The sequence below is a fragment of the Tinamus guttatus genome, unplaced genomic scaffold (assembly GCF_059628265.1).
Source record: "Tinamus guttatus ecotype Peru unplaced genomic scaffold, ASM5962826v1 Tinamus_guttatus_pri_ptg000628l, whole genome shotgun sequence".
NCBI lineage: Eukaryota > Metazoa > Chordata > Aves > Tinamiformes > Tinamidae > Tinamus > Tinamus guttatus.
Genome location: NW_028289162.1, coordinates 37,509 through 50,560, shown reverse-complemented (window position 1 = coordinate 50,560; position 13,052 = coordinate 37,509). Strand labels below are relative to the sequence as shown.

General features: G+C 67.4%; 2 protein-coding genes across 3 annotated transcripts; both read right to left on the bottom strand.

Annotated features, from left to right (window-relative positions):
- Positions 1-289: 289 nt before the first annotated feature.
- On the bottom strand, positions 290-3,361 carry WSB2 (WD repeat and SOCS box containing 2). 2 transcript variants are annotated; one of them, XM_088535277.1, is made up of 9 exons: positions 3,294-3,361; positions 2,327-2,498; positions 2,013-2,224; positions 1,708-1,839; positions 1,328-1,428; positions 1,044-1,216; positions 828-941; positions 564-671; positions 290-477 (listed from the first exon to the last, which is right to left on the bottom strand). In XM_088535277.1, exons 1-9 carry the CDS (start codon positions 3,307-3,309, stop codon positions 315-317), a joined length of 1,191 nt encoding a protein of 396 aa, XP_088391403.1. In that variant the 5' UTR covers positions 3,310-3,361; the 3' UTR covers positions 290-314. The 2 variants fall into 2 exon arrangements, with proteins under 2 accessions (XP_088391403.1, XP_088391402.1); XM_088535276.1 differs by having other exon boundaries at positions 1,044-1,428.
- Positions 3,362-6,322: 2,961 nt separating this feature from the next.
- LOC104566771 (E3 ubiquitin-protein ligase DTX1-like) lies at positions 6,323-11,926 on the bottom strand. The gene is made up of 9 exons (XM_088535270.1): positions 11,695-11,926; positions 8,858-9,416; positions 8,026-8,087; positions 7,743-7,904; positions 7,471-7,532; positions 7,182-7,340; positions 6,780-6,941; positions 6,623-6,712; positions 6,323-6,547 (listed from the first exon to the last, which is right to left on the bottom strand). Exons 1-9 carry the CDS (start codon positions 11,924-11,926, stop codon positions 6,323-6,325), a joined length of 1,713 nt encoding a protein of 570 aa, XP_088391396.1.
- Between the last annotated feature and the right edge of the window lie 1,126 nt (positions 11,927-13,052).

Below are 13,052 nucleotides of genomic sequence, written 5' to 3'. Positions count from 1 at the left end.
CTTGCCAAGGGTGGCTGTCGCCACCCAACCCCAACGAGGGCAGCAGCTCTGCCCGGAGCCCCCCTGCGAACCGTCAACCCACGACATTGCCCCGCAAGCGAAAGCAGCAGCCCCTAAACCCGCAGGCAGTGGGGGGGACCCGTGTCCCCCGGGGGGCCACCTCCGCCCCCACCCGCGTTTTCCTTGGGCTCCAGCGTCATTTCGGCCAAAACAACCTCCGCGGTCACAAGCGAGGGCAGGGGCCGGTCCCTGGTGCCGTGACTGGTATATCCTCCGGTGCTGCCCCGGGCTGCATCCCCGCTGTCCCCGCTGTGCTAGAAGGAGCGGTAGGTGAGGAACTCCTTGAGCTTCCTGGGAATGGGCAGTGCCAGCACCTGGTACGTGGTGAGGAAGGTGCGCAGGGCCCGGCGGCACAAGTGCTTCAGTGAGGCAAGTGCCCGCGGCGCGCTCCAGAACTGCACGTGGCCGTCCCTGGTCCTGCGGGGAGAGGCCAGGCCGTGGCGAGGCGGCTCTGGCGCGTGCGCCTCCGCTCACCCCGGCGCTCGCGCTCCTGCTGTACGCACCCCGTGGCGATGAAGCCGCCGTGCGGGAAGTACATGCAGCACAAGCCGTTGGTCATGGGCGCGAAGGCCACTGGCGAGCGCAGCTCCAAAGCCCAGATCCTCAGCAGCCTAAAGAGAAAGTTTGGAGCAAGGGTAGAAGCCATCGGAGCCCAAACGAGACCTTTGGGTCCTTGAACACCAGGGGAGGTTTCCAGCGTCCCCCAAGATGCTTCTTGGTGCTTTTCCCCTCTGAAGACCCCCCAGTCGCAGTTGTGACCAACTTACCTGTCGTCAGCCACCGTGGCCAGGTACAAGCCCTCCGGGGAGAAGCACACGGAGCGCAGGGAGCTGGTGTGGACGTCACTGCCACTCTCCAGCCCCGGATGCAGGGGCACATGGCTGGGGAGGGAGCAAGCGCATGGGGTCAGGAACCGGAGCCCGGCAGCTCCCTGCACTGGGACAGAGGCCAGGAGGGCCAGCAAGGCTCAGATCCCCCCATACCGCAGCGTGCGCAGCTGCTCCCCCGTGTAGGGGTCCCACATGATGACGCAGGCGTCGTAGGAGGCGGTGACGAGGAGCGCTGAGTCCGGTGAGAAGTCGCACGACACCACGCTGCTCTGGTGGCCCTCCAGCCTCCGGATGAGCGCATACGACCGCATGCTCCACAGCAGCACCTGGGGACACGGTGAGCGGCGCCGCATAAGGATGGCACCGGGGACAACCCAACGGAGGGGACCGAGGCTGCTCGAGTGGGAAGACCAGACCGCCCACACTCTGGGACTCACCGATTTCTCACCAGCGACGGAGCAGAGCATCCTGCAGTCTGGGGAGATGGAGCAGCAATAGACCCACTGCACATGGCCCGTCAGCACTTGCACCTGCCGCCCTGGGGACAGCAGCGCATGAGTCACCTACGGGCAGCACTGAGAGGCAGGGCCGGCCCGCCCCTGCGCACTCCCATTATCCCTTCCGCAAGGAGGAATGTGGGATGGGCGGGATATTGGCCCATGTCAGTTCCCCAAACCCCTCTGCACCCAGGGTCCCACTGGAGATGGTGGCTCTGTGCTGCACTGCAGGGTGTGGCCACAAATACTGTCCCCCAAGACCCTTTTCCCCCCTCCCCAGCACCAAAGCGAGGTGACCCGGTCCTGGGAGAGGCTCCTACCATCCCTGCTCAGGTCCCACACGCGCAATGTCTTGTCCCGCGAAGCAGACACCAGGATGAGGCTTCCGTTTGGAGCAAAGCTCAGGTCTCTGACCACGTCCTGGTGCCCCAGGAGGCTGAAGAGCAGGTGCCCTGCGGAGAGGGGCTGCGCTCAGCACTGCCTCGCCACAGGGGATGGGGCCGTGTCCCTGGCATGGAGGCTGTCCCCTTGGAGCGGCTCCCGCTCACCTCCAGGAAATACGCTGGAGAAGGGAAGGAGGGAGCCAGGCTCACCCCGGCTGCGGTACCAACACGGTGCTGCTCACCTGTCTGCACCTCCCAGACCTTGATCTGCCCATCGTTGAGGCCGGTGGCCAGGACAAGGCAGGGGAGGCCAGCGGTGCGGGGGCCAGCTGGGGGCCACGAGCTGAAGGCCAAGCCCCACACGATCTGGCCGCACTCCAGCGTCTTCTCCTTGGCGCCTGCCCGGCTCCTCGCCTCCGCTTTGCCACTCTTGCGCTCCAAGGTCTTGCAGCTCCTGCGAGAGGGTAGCGTTGCCACCACACGGTCCCCTCCGCTCCTGCTGTGCCACCACGCGCTGCCTCCGGGCGGGATGCACTGCGGGTAGCCCAGTACTCACAGCTCGGCCTCCTCCAGCGGCCAGGGGATGAGCTTGACGACGCAGTGCCCTTGGGACCAGGCAAACCAGGCGCCATCGGGCGAGAAGGCCACGCTCCACGTCTCGCAGCTCGACTTCCAGTCGTGCTGCTGCGGCCGGCCGGGCTTCAGCTCCGCCAGCAGCACCGGCTCCTCTGGATGGCCGCACAGCGATGTTACTCCAAGGAGAACCCCCTTCCCGATAGCTGTAGGTCCTGCCCGCCCCGCACCAGGAGCGCAGGGCACACGTGCCCAAATTGGTGGCCAAAATTGGAAGCCCTGCTCCGTCTGCCACCAAGAATAGCCCCACAGCAGGGCCAGCGGCCCGGGGTTTCCTGCCCTGTAGGATCCAGGGACATTACTGCACGGATGGACAGGGCACAAGTGGAGGATGCTGGGCCAGGGAGTGAGCTTGAATGCAGAGCTGGGGATCTGCCTGTGGCCAGGAGCAGGGGACCCTCTGCGCCATCCGGGAGTGCCTCAGGCCGTTGGGATGTGCCGCCGTGCCCAGAGCCTGGCACATGGAGGCCTCCCAGGGAGCCCGATGGGCACACAGCCTTCCCAGGGCCAGGCTCCCACAGGGCACATCCCTCGCTGTGTCCCCTGCCAGCACCTCCCGGACGGCAGCGCGAGCGGCACCCACGAGAGTGGGTGGCCCCGTCCTGCCGCACGGGGACGACCTTCGCTCTGCGCAGAAGACGTTGCCACACTCGGGGAGGCTGCCCGGCCCGGGGACACCGCGGGGCAGGGACACGCGGCGAGGCCACCGAGCCGGGGCCGGGCCCGCAGGCGCCGCCGCCGGAGCGGGGCCCGAACCGGACTCTCCCGCGGCGGTTCCGCAGTGGCAGCGGCGCCGCGGGGAGGGCGCGTCTCCCCCGACGGGGCCCGCCCCGGATGCGGCCGCCCGAGTCCCCGGCCCCGCTCCCGGCCCGGCCCGGCGCTCCGCTCACCTGCGCTCGGCTTCATGGCCGCGCTGCGCCCCGCGCCGCCCGCCCGGGCCCGGGCCCGTCCGCGGCCGCCACCGCCGCCCCGGCAGCTGCGCTGGGCGCGGATGGGCCCAGCCGCCGCCGCCGCCACCGAGCCCGGCCCACGGGCCGCCCCCGCCTGCGCGGCGCCGCCTCCGAGCCGCGGCGCAAGGCCGGCGGCTCTACGAGACACCCGAGAATCCCCACCCCGCCCGTGGAACGGGTCGAATGGCAAATGCGGAGCCCGGACCGCGCACTCCCGCCTCCCCGGTCCCGAACGCCGGGGCCCTGCCAGCTCCCAGCCCAAAAGCGACCTCCCCACACGGGAAGATGCGGGCTGGGGGCTGCGGTGCTCCCGAGCAGGGTGTCTCGGGTCCCACTGCTGTCCCCATGGTGACACCCGTCCGGGCAGGGACACCCTGGGGACCCAATACCCACTTGGTGACACCCTGGCAGTCCTCAGCAGCTGCCATTAGTCACACAATGAGACACCATCAGGCTTCCCACCCGCCCTATACCCCTGCACTGTCCCCTTCGTCACCCAAATACCACACACACACACACACTGTTAATAGACGTGGAGACTTGCTGTCCCCAGTGAACAAGAGGATTGACAGAAGCAGGAACATGGGATGAACGTGGGTGCATTGGGCCCTCCACAAAGCATCACCCACCACGGGTGGACAGAAGGACCAGGTGGCCCCCGGGTACCCAGTCCCATTCGAGGGTGCCCAGGAATGGCTGTTCGAAGGGGATGCTGTCCCCAAGCAGCCCCCATCCCCAGGTTCTGCACCACGGGGGTCTCCAGCTCCACGTGCAACCCCTTGTCCTCCAGCCTTCACTGGCGACACCACGTGTCACTTTGCTCTGTCCCTCCTTCCCCCCTCCCCAGGTGTGAGCGGGGGAAGCGGGGGGTGCCCAGCTTTACCCCTTGGTTTGGGGGTTCCTGATTGCAGCTGTGTAGGCAGCAAGCAATGCTCCCCTCTGCCATGCACCCAATGACGCCCAGGGTGGAAGGAGGGTGTCCCCAAGGGCCCTCTCCACCCCAGAGCATGTCCTCATCCCCATCCCTAGCAGGCTGAGCCCTAGGCACAGGCATCCCCCAAAGCTGGTGGTCTGGGGGCATCAATGCGGGAAGGGGCAGGGCAGTCCCCAGAGGTGGCTGAAAGCAGGGACAAAATTGCCCTGGCTCCAGCCCTTGTCCCCTCCATCCTGCTGAGGCTCCCCAGCTTCCCCTGTCGTGCTCCTCCATCCTATGTTGTCAAAGAAATTCGGCTCAGGGAGGGCCCCAGGCCTGGTGTCACGGTGACATGCAGCAGGCAGGACACGGTGACACATGGTGTAGCAACACACGGGTTGCTACAGAAACGGAGGCTCAGTTGTGCATCCAAGGGCTGCAGAGCCACCTCATCAAGGCCAGGTAGCGGGCAGCAGGGACGGCAGCAGGGACAGCAGAGGTGGCAGAAGGCAGCTCAGGGACAGAGGAAAAGGGGCTGAGCCGCATTCCTCGAGGACATTCCCTGGGGGGCATCAAAGTGGCCTCATGGGGGGGGAAACTGAGGCAGGGGGCTGGATGGGTTGTGCTGGGAGCAGGCTGGGGGGGTCCAATGTGCGCAGTTGTAACTGTGGCCTGCGCACCTGACAGCGACAAGGACCATGGGAGAGGAACAGGCGACGGAGGCAGCATCCTGCTGCCATGGTGACTGCAGCAGTACCAAGGCGACAGGATGGCCTTGGGGACATGAGGGAGGAGGGGACTGGTATGGTGCTGGGTCTTGGGGACAGCAGGGGCAGCTGCGGGCTGGATGGGGAGGGAAGGAGGGCATTGGGGCCTGGGGCATGGGGCTCAGTCCCACCCACGGCGGCCTGGCACCCCCAAGCAGAGGCAGCACCTGCAGAGACATTGGTGCGTCTCAATGGCACCTGTGGCAGGCCACAGGGGATAGGGTGGCCCTGGGGGCTGGCTGCACTGGGGATCCTGGGGTGCCCTGCCCTGGGGGCACTGGGGAATCCATCCCTGGCTCTGTTGCGATCACTGGTGTGTGTACCCACACCCGGGGTACCACTGGGCTGCCCATCCTTGGTTGTACTGGGAATACTGGGGCTGCCTCCGCCCTGCAGCTCTACTGGGATCACTGGGGTGCTCAGCCTTGGTTGTACTGGGAATGCCAGGGACACCCGGTCCTGGCCGTACTGGTGCCGCCAGGGCTGCCGCTCCTGGCCGTGCTGGGCTCACCGGTGGGTGCCCGGCCCCGCTGATGGGGGTCCGGGGCCAGCTTGTACTGGGAGCGGGGGGATTCAGCCCGGGCAGCACAGGGAGCACCTGGAGCACCCCGGCCCGGCTGCACTGGGGACACTGGGACATGCAGGCCCGGTTCCTCTGTGCCACCCGCGTCCCTGCGTGCGCGCTGCCCTGTCCGCGCGCCCACGGGCCTGGCGCCCACGCATGTCCCCTTGGTGGCGGCCACGAGCCGCGCTGGCGGCTTGGGGTGGGGGGCGTGGCCGGCGCAGGGGGCGTGGCCCGCCGCAATGGGCGGGGCGCTGGGACACGGGGGCGCTCGGGCACTCACCCGCCGGCCGAACTACAACTCCCGGCGTGCCCCGCGGCGCCCGGCACGTCGGCGCGCGCAAAGCATGCTGGGCGCTGTAGTCCTCGCCCGCTCCCTCCGCGCGGGGCCCCTCTTCTGCTCTCCCCATGTACAGATATATAATCTCTATATAATATATACTGCCCGTATACAGATATATGTATATCTATATAACATATAGTGTCCATATACAGATATATATCTATATCGCATATACTGTCTATATACAGATATATATCTCTATGTAATATATACTGTACACGGCTTTGTCCCTCGGGGCGGGTGGGCACACGGCTGCTCACACACACGAAGGCGGAGGCGGTGGTCCCGTGCCAGGACCCCTGGGACAAGCAGTGGCACAACATGGCACAGGGGACCGTCGGCGAAGCGTCAGGGACATCGGGGGTCCAGGGGCACTGTGGACGCTCAGTCCTTGATGTTGGCCTCGGAGACGCCCTGGGCGCGCAGCTCGGCCAGCACGTTGTCCAGGTAGTTGGGGTCAGGGTAGCCGTGGCCCGTGAGGTTGGAGCCAAACTCAGTCTTGTGGTGGATCTCATTCCACACCACGGTGTCCGACTCGCCCGTGGTGCTCGAGGTGCCCACGGTGAAGATGAGCCGCCGCTCCCAGGCCACCAGCAGCAGCTTGAGCACCTGCGTGGGGACACGGATGTCAGGCGCCTGCCGTGAGCTCGGTCCCCCACTGCGCACCCGCGCCGCCGCGCTCACCTTGCGGCCCTTCTCAGTGTCGGGCAGGTAGCAGTGCCGCGGGAAGCCGCGCGCCGTGAACCGCTTGCCGGGATTGGGGTGCTCGGGGCCCTGGTGGCAGTGGCAGGGGTGAGCGGGCGCCCACCTGGACGCGGCGGCCCCTCCGCGCGGCGCTCACCTGGATGCCCGTGGGGATGTCGTAGATGATGCGGATGGTCTTGGAGTCACTGTGGCCCGGCAGCGAGTGGGGGATGAGGTGAAACTCCATCTTCCCCGGGGGCTGCGTGCCCGTCTTCTCCCCGTAGATTGCCTTGCATGTGGGGCACTGCAGGCTGCCATCCTGGGGGGCAGCACCTCAGGGGCCAGCACCCTGGGTGCCCCCTGGGCACTGGCGATGCCCTGGCAGCACCCACATCCCATCCCTGTGTCCCCACAGGCACCGGTGATGCCCCAACAGCAGCCACGCAGAGTCCCGGCAGCACCCGTCCCTGTGTCCCCACAGGCACCAGCAATGCCACCCCAGGCGCCACCTGGAGCCGGTGACGGAGCTGCGCGGGGGTCTCGCAGGCACCGGGCTCACCTTGTTGCCGTTGCTGTACATGGCCACGAGGCAGAGCGCGTGGTAGACGTGGCCGCACTTGCCCAGCTTGCCCACCAGCTCCGGCTTGGTGCCCTTGGGGCTGAGGACGCCCTCGTAGCCCGAGGCGCTGCCCAGCCGCTCCATGCAGATGGTGCAGTCCTGGCGGTACCGCCAGCGGCGTCAGTGCCGCGCCAGGGCCACCCATGTCCCCGGGCCCTTTGCCACCCCCCTGGGGTGGCAATGCAAAGCGCTTGGGCACCCACCCAGTGCAAAGCAGGGGTCACCTCACCTCATCCGGGGGGTTCTTCACCTTCTGCGTGTACCGGCGCACCACGTCCTCGGGGTTTTTGCCTGCCCAGGGAGAGCGGGCACAAAGGAATGTCAGGTCCTGCGCGTGGGGCAGCAGGTCTACCCAAGCCCCCCATCCACTCCCCACCGTCACGGCGGAGATGTGGCCAAGGGGACACGAGGGACCCTCCATCATGGCCAGTGGTGCCCACGGTCCACCAAGCCCATCACATGAGGGTCCCACAGCGCCCGTGCCTCGGTTTCCCTCCTTACTCTTTTTGAGGTGCTTCTTCTTGGTCTTCCTGCAGATGCCGCTGACGCCGGGCACGGGTTTGATGTCGCTCTTGCTGACGGGCGGCGGGTGCAGGACGGGCTTGGGCGCGCGGGTGAGGCACACGGGCAGCCCCGCCGCACACAGCAGGATGCCCGTCATGCCTGCGCCGAGACGCCCCATCACGTTGGGCAGCGCTGGAGCTGGCACCGGGTCCTGGCACCGGCACCTGGCACCAGGACCTGGTACCGGCACCTGGCACCAGCACCCGGCACTCCCTCTTACCTGCCAGGGCGGGATGCACTGGGCCGGTGCCATTGAGATTCTTCACCGGGAGGGCCGGCACCCTGTGCGGGGACAGGAGGGAAAGCGGCCTGAGCCCCGGTGCTGCCCGAGACCCCGTCCCTTGTCCTGTCACTGGTGGGTGTCAGCCAGTGCCACCTGCAGGGCCTGGGTGGCTCCCAGAAGCATCTGAGAAGTTGTTTCCTTCTGCACCCCTCCAAGATGCCTCCTGGGCACCTCCTGAAAGGGGAGCTCATGTGTCCCCTGTGCATCACCCCCATGTTCAGCCATGGCCTTGGCAGCACCCTTGGGTGCCCCCCACCCCTGGAGCATCCTCCTTGGCCCAGGTGCAGCTGCTCACAGGGGTCTCAGTGGGGACAGCAGGGCAGGGCCAGCGCATCTGCGAGCACGATGGCGCATGCGCCTGTGTGTGTGACCGGGGTGCAAGTGTTTGCATGCGGCCATGAGTGCAACTGTGCAACTGTGTGTGTGTAGCAGTGGCTGTGTGTGTGCGCTGTCGGCTGTGCAACACCGTGCACATGGCTGTGCATGCGCCTGTGTGCGCTTGGCTGTGGCCACGCTGGCAAGCCCAGCCACGCATGCAGCTGCCTCCACGCATCCCTGTGGGCAGCCACATTAATTCTCCCCTTGCCCTGCCTAGACCCTGGCACCAGGACCACGGGGAAGAGCCGCTCGACTTGGTCCCCTCTGCTGCCACTGCAGCGCTGAGTTTGGCAGGGCTCAGCCCTGCAGGGGCCAGCACTATGGAGGCTGGGGGCGAGTCCCCGGCCCTTCCTGCTCCCAAAGCCCCTGCGGTGGCGCCAGCTCTGCTTACCCAGGCGGCAGCGCGGGGCGGGCGGCAGCGCCGCGGCGCCCGCCGGGCCGGTTGAGGTCGTTGAGGCTGGGCAGCGGCGCGCCGGGCGCGCTCTGGCTGCGGGCGGGCGCCCGCGTCACCTCTCCCCGGGCGCCCGCAGGCCCCCCACGCCGCGTGGCGCCCAGGGCCCCGGCGTGCGGCCGGCGGCGTGGCGGTGCGGGCGGCTGCAGGCACTGCTGGCAGCAGCAGGGCTGCGCGGCGCCCGGCGGCCACGAGCGCGACTTGGGCAGCGCGCCGGGAGCCAGCGGGTAGGGCCGGTCGAGGCGGCGGCGCAGGCGGCGCCGCCGCTGCGTCTGCCGGTTGGTCTGGGCCATGCTGCTGAAGGAGATGAGGTAGGCGAAGCCGAGCGAGGACAGGTCGAGCCACGGGTGCTGCTTCTCGTACGCGTTCTGGATGGTGATGCACAGCTCCATGTCATAGGGCGTCCATGAGCTGCCGTCGTTCTCCCACTCCCACACGATGCCCCGGCCTGGCGCCGACGACGGGTCGTAGAAGTTGCGGCGCACAGGGCGCACAGTGCCTGCGGGGCGCCCATGGGTGAGGGATGGGCACGGGGTGCCTGGCATGGCCCCCATCCAGTGCGACACCCCGGGGCAGCACCCAGTGCAGCACCATGTGCGGCACCCAGTACAGCACCCTGTATGGCACCCAGTGCAGCACCCTACACGGCACCACCATGCCACCCTGCATGGCACGCAGGGCAGCACCCTGGCACCGCGGCACAGCACCCCAGCACACACCCTGCCTGCAGGGCTGCACTAGTCCCTCCCGAGGGCTCATGCAGCGCTCAGTGCCCCAGGCAGCACCCTCACCCTGCTCCCGGCAGGAGGAGGAAGAGGAAGAGGAGGAGCAGAGGCAGGGTGAGAGCAGCAGCTCCTCGGGCCACCCGGGTGCAGGGGCCGGCAGCGTGGGGCACCCCGCTCCCCACTGCAGCGCGCGGCACCTGCCCACGGCCTGATCGATGGCAGCGTCTGCCTTGGCTGTCGCCCTCCCCGGGGACTCGTGGAACTCTGTGCGGTGACACCGGTGGCCGCTGCGGCTCGTGCTGCTCCCACGGTGGCTTGCCAGCAGCCTGCACCATGGTGGGTGCAGAGGGCCCCATGGAGCCCCACGCGCAGCTACTGTGTGGGGGACATCCCGGGCGAGGGCAGCGCTGCACCTGGTTCTCCTCAAGCGCCCGCTGCTTTTTTTCCCCTCTCCAGTCCCGTTTACCCAGCCCTATTAACGACTCTAATAAGGGTCATTAATCACCCGCCGCTGCAGGCGGCAGAGCCCGGCCCCAGCACTGCTCATGCTGAGCCAGCGCCGCGGGGCGCCAATGGAAACCTGCCCACTTGCATCCGCGTCCGATGCTGCTCACATCCGTGCCCCACGTTCGGCATCCTGCTTGTGTCCCACATCCCGCTGTCTGCTCGCGTCCTGCATCCCGCTTGCACCCACATCTCACTGCCTGCTCATGTCTGCATCCTATGTCTTGCATCTGCATCCCGCTCGCACCAATGTCCTGCATCCCGCTGCCTGCTCGTATCCACATCCTTCTGCATCCCACATCCCTCTTGCATCCTGTATCCCACTGCCCGCTCACATCCATTCCTGCACCCTGCTGCCCAGCCACATCAGTACCCTACCTCCCGCACTCTGCTCACACCTGTGTCCCGTGTCCTGCATCCCATTCATGTCTGTGCCCCACATCCCATTGCCACTTGCATCCACGTCCCACTTCCCCCTTGCATCTGCAACCCTCTTGAGTTCACATCTCACTTACATCCCCATCCCACACGCTGCTTACATCCGTATCCCGCATCCCACTCCAATCCCTGTCCCACATCCCTGTCACATCTGTATCCCGCATCCTGTCCACATCCCCATCCTGCATCCCTTTTTGCACCCCATGCCTCATTCCGCTCTCATCCGTGTCCCAGCCCCATCGCTATCCAAGCAAGGGATGGGGATGGATGCACCAAGGAAGGTGCCGGATCCACAGCATCACCGGCACCGCTGGGACCATGGGGAGCAGAGCCGTGGCCCTGCAGCAGGGAATGGGGTCACCTTGTTTCGCACCGTCAGCTTTGCCGCAGCTGCGGAGCGGGCCCGGCCCTCCCCGCTGCACCCGGGCCCTGGTGTCCCCATGCACCAGGGCACCTTCGCAGCAGCATCCCAGTGGCTCCGGGGCTGGAGGCAGCTCCCGTGCTGGCCAGGTCCAAGCCAAAGCTGACAAGGGCCATCCCCGGCCATCCCTGGGGCATCCCGGCAGCCACAGAGCCCTGAGGCCGCTGGTCTGATGCCCGGCCAGTGCTGGCTCCACAGGGATGGAGGCGGCCAAGCACGGAGCTGCGGGATGGGATCCCGGCTCCTGCGAGGATGCACAGCCTAAGTGCACCCTGCATCCTGGTCGGAGACTCCGGCTGCACCACAAGGGAAGGACGGTGGTGGCCCAGTGCCTGCTGGCTTCTGGGGGCAGGGGCCACCCCCCACTAAAAAGGGACCTGCGGTGGAGGAAGGAGGCAGGGAAGGAAGGAGGGAGGAAGAGTCTCTTGACATTCCCGGCCAGATGGGAGCACAGCGAAGCCAAGCCAAGGAACGACAGAAACAGGCCAGACGGAGAGCAGGCCGCGTGCCGGCCAGACGGATGCACGGAAGAAATGACAGATAAATGGATAGAAACCAGGGCACTTGGACTGATGGTAGGAGCGGAGTGCAGATCAACAAGCGGAGAGGCACTGGGATGGAGGCGATGAGGCCGGCACGGAGAGGCGGCCCCGTGGGGCGGGCGGACGAGTGGGTGTCACGTCCCTTACCTGTGTCCTGGCGCAGCTGGTGCATGGCCTGCAGGTCGATGACGTAGGGCGCGAGCTGCCCATCGGCCGGGCCCAGCGGCACGCGGCCCCGCGCGTCCTCCTGCAGTGCCTTCTCCAGGTGGTGACACACGGCAGCCGAGTAGGGCCGCCAGCGCCCATGCTCGTTGAGCCATTCCCAGACCACAGCACGCGCTGGGAAGCCACCGGGCGCCAGCAGCGCCGGCCGGGCCATGGCGGCTCAGCAGGACGGCCGCAGAGGCAACTTTTGGCTGGGTTTTGTCACCCTTCTTCTCTCCGTGGGCCCCTGGGAGATGCTGCAGGCGTTGGGATCACTGCAGGGCTCTGCAGGTGCCCGGTGGCTCCCGGCAGCTCCACGGCCACCCGGCACCGCTCCCGCGGGGCAGCCACTCGGCCCGGGGACAATCCATCACCCAGCGGCACCGGCAGCCCGGGAGCGTCCCCGTCTGCTGCGCATTCCCCGTCCTTGCACTCCGTGTGCCAGGATGGGGCTCAGGGCACAGGATCCCGCAGTGGCAGCCGGCTCCAGGGGATGCTGCAGACAGGTGGCCCCGGTGGCCCTCCGGTGGGTGGCAAGTGCTGATGTTCCCAATGGTGATGTTCCCGGCAGTGGAGTCCCCAAATGTGGTGTCCCCAATGGCTGGAGCAGGGGGCCCCCCTCCTGGTGCTGCTCAGGCCCCGCTACTCAGTCTGTGTCCCCAATGGCTCTGCCGCTGTCCCCAGAGCACAGCCGAGGGGGTTAATGTCACCTGCAAAACAGGGGCACGGTGCTGGTTGGCCGCACTGGGGACAGCCACACGGCGCCAGTGGGTGCCCATGATGTTCCCCCCGGGCCAGCCCCCACGGGGCCCATCCATGCAGTGGCAGCAGCGCTGGGGGCAGCACAGGCCGCGGGGAGCCCCGTCGCACCCGCTGCGTCGTGCGTGAAGCCCCCGGGCCCCGCGCACCCGCTCCAGCCACACTGATTGATGAGCTGCACTGCAGGTGCCACCATGGGGGGTCACCCCGGGCCACCAGCTCCCCCTGCCCGTGTCCCCCACCCAGGTTTTGACTCCCCCAACCCCACGGAACCAGCGATGCAGAGGGGGACGGGGATGCGTTTTGCTGCCGCCCGCCGTACACAAACACACATGGACACGCACAGCCTCACACAGACAGGCGCACACACAGACCGTGGCGTGCGGCAGCCCCAGGCACCCCACGGCCACGCACCTCCCACGGGGGTGAACCCAGCCACCCCCCCCAAACACCCATCGGGAGCCCCGAGCACCCCCCAAAACACGGTGCAGGAGAGGCGGCCAGGGGGGGCAACCAGTGCAATCCCCCCCACCCCGGAGCCC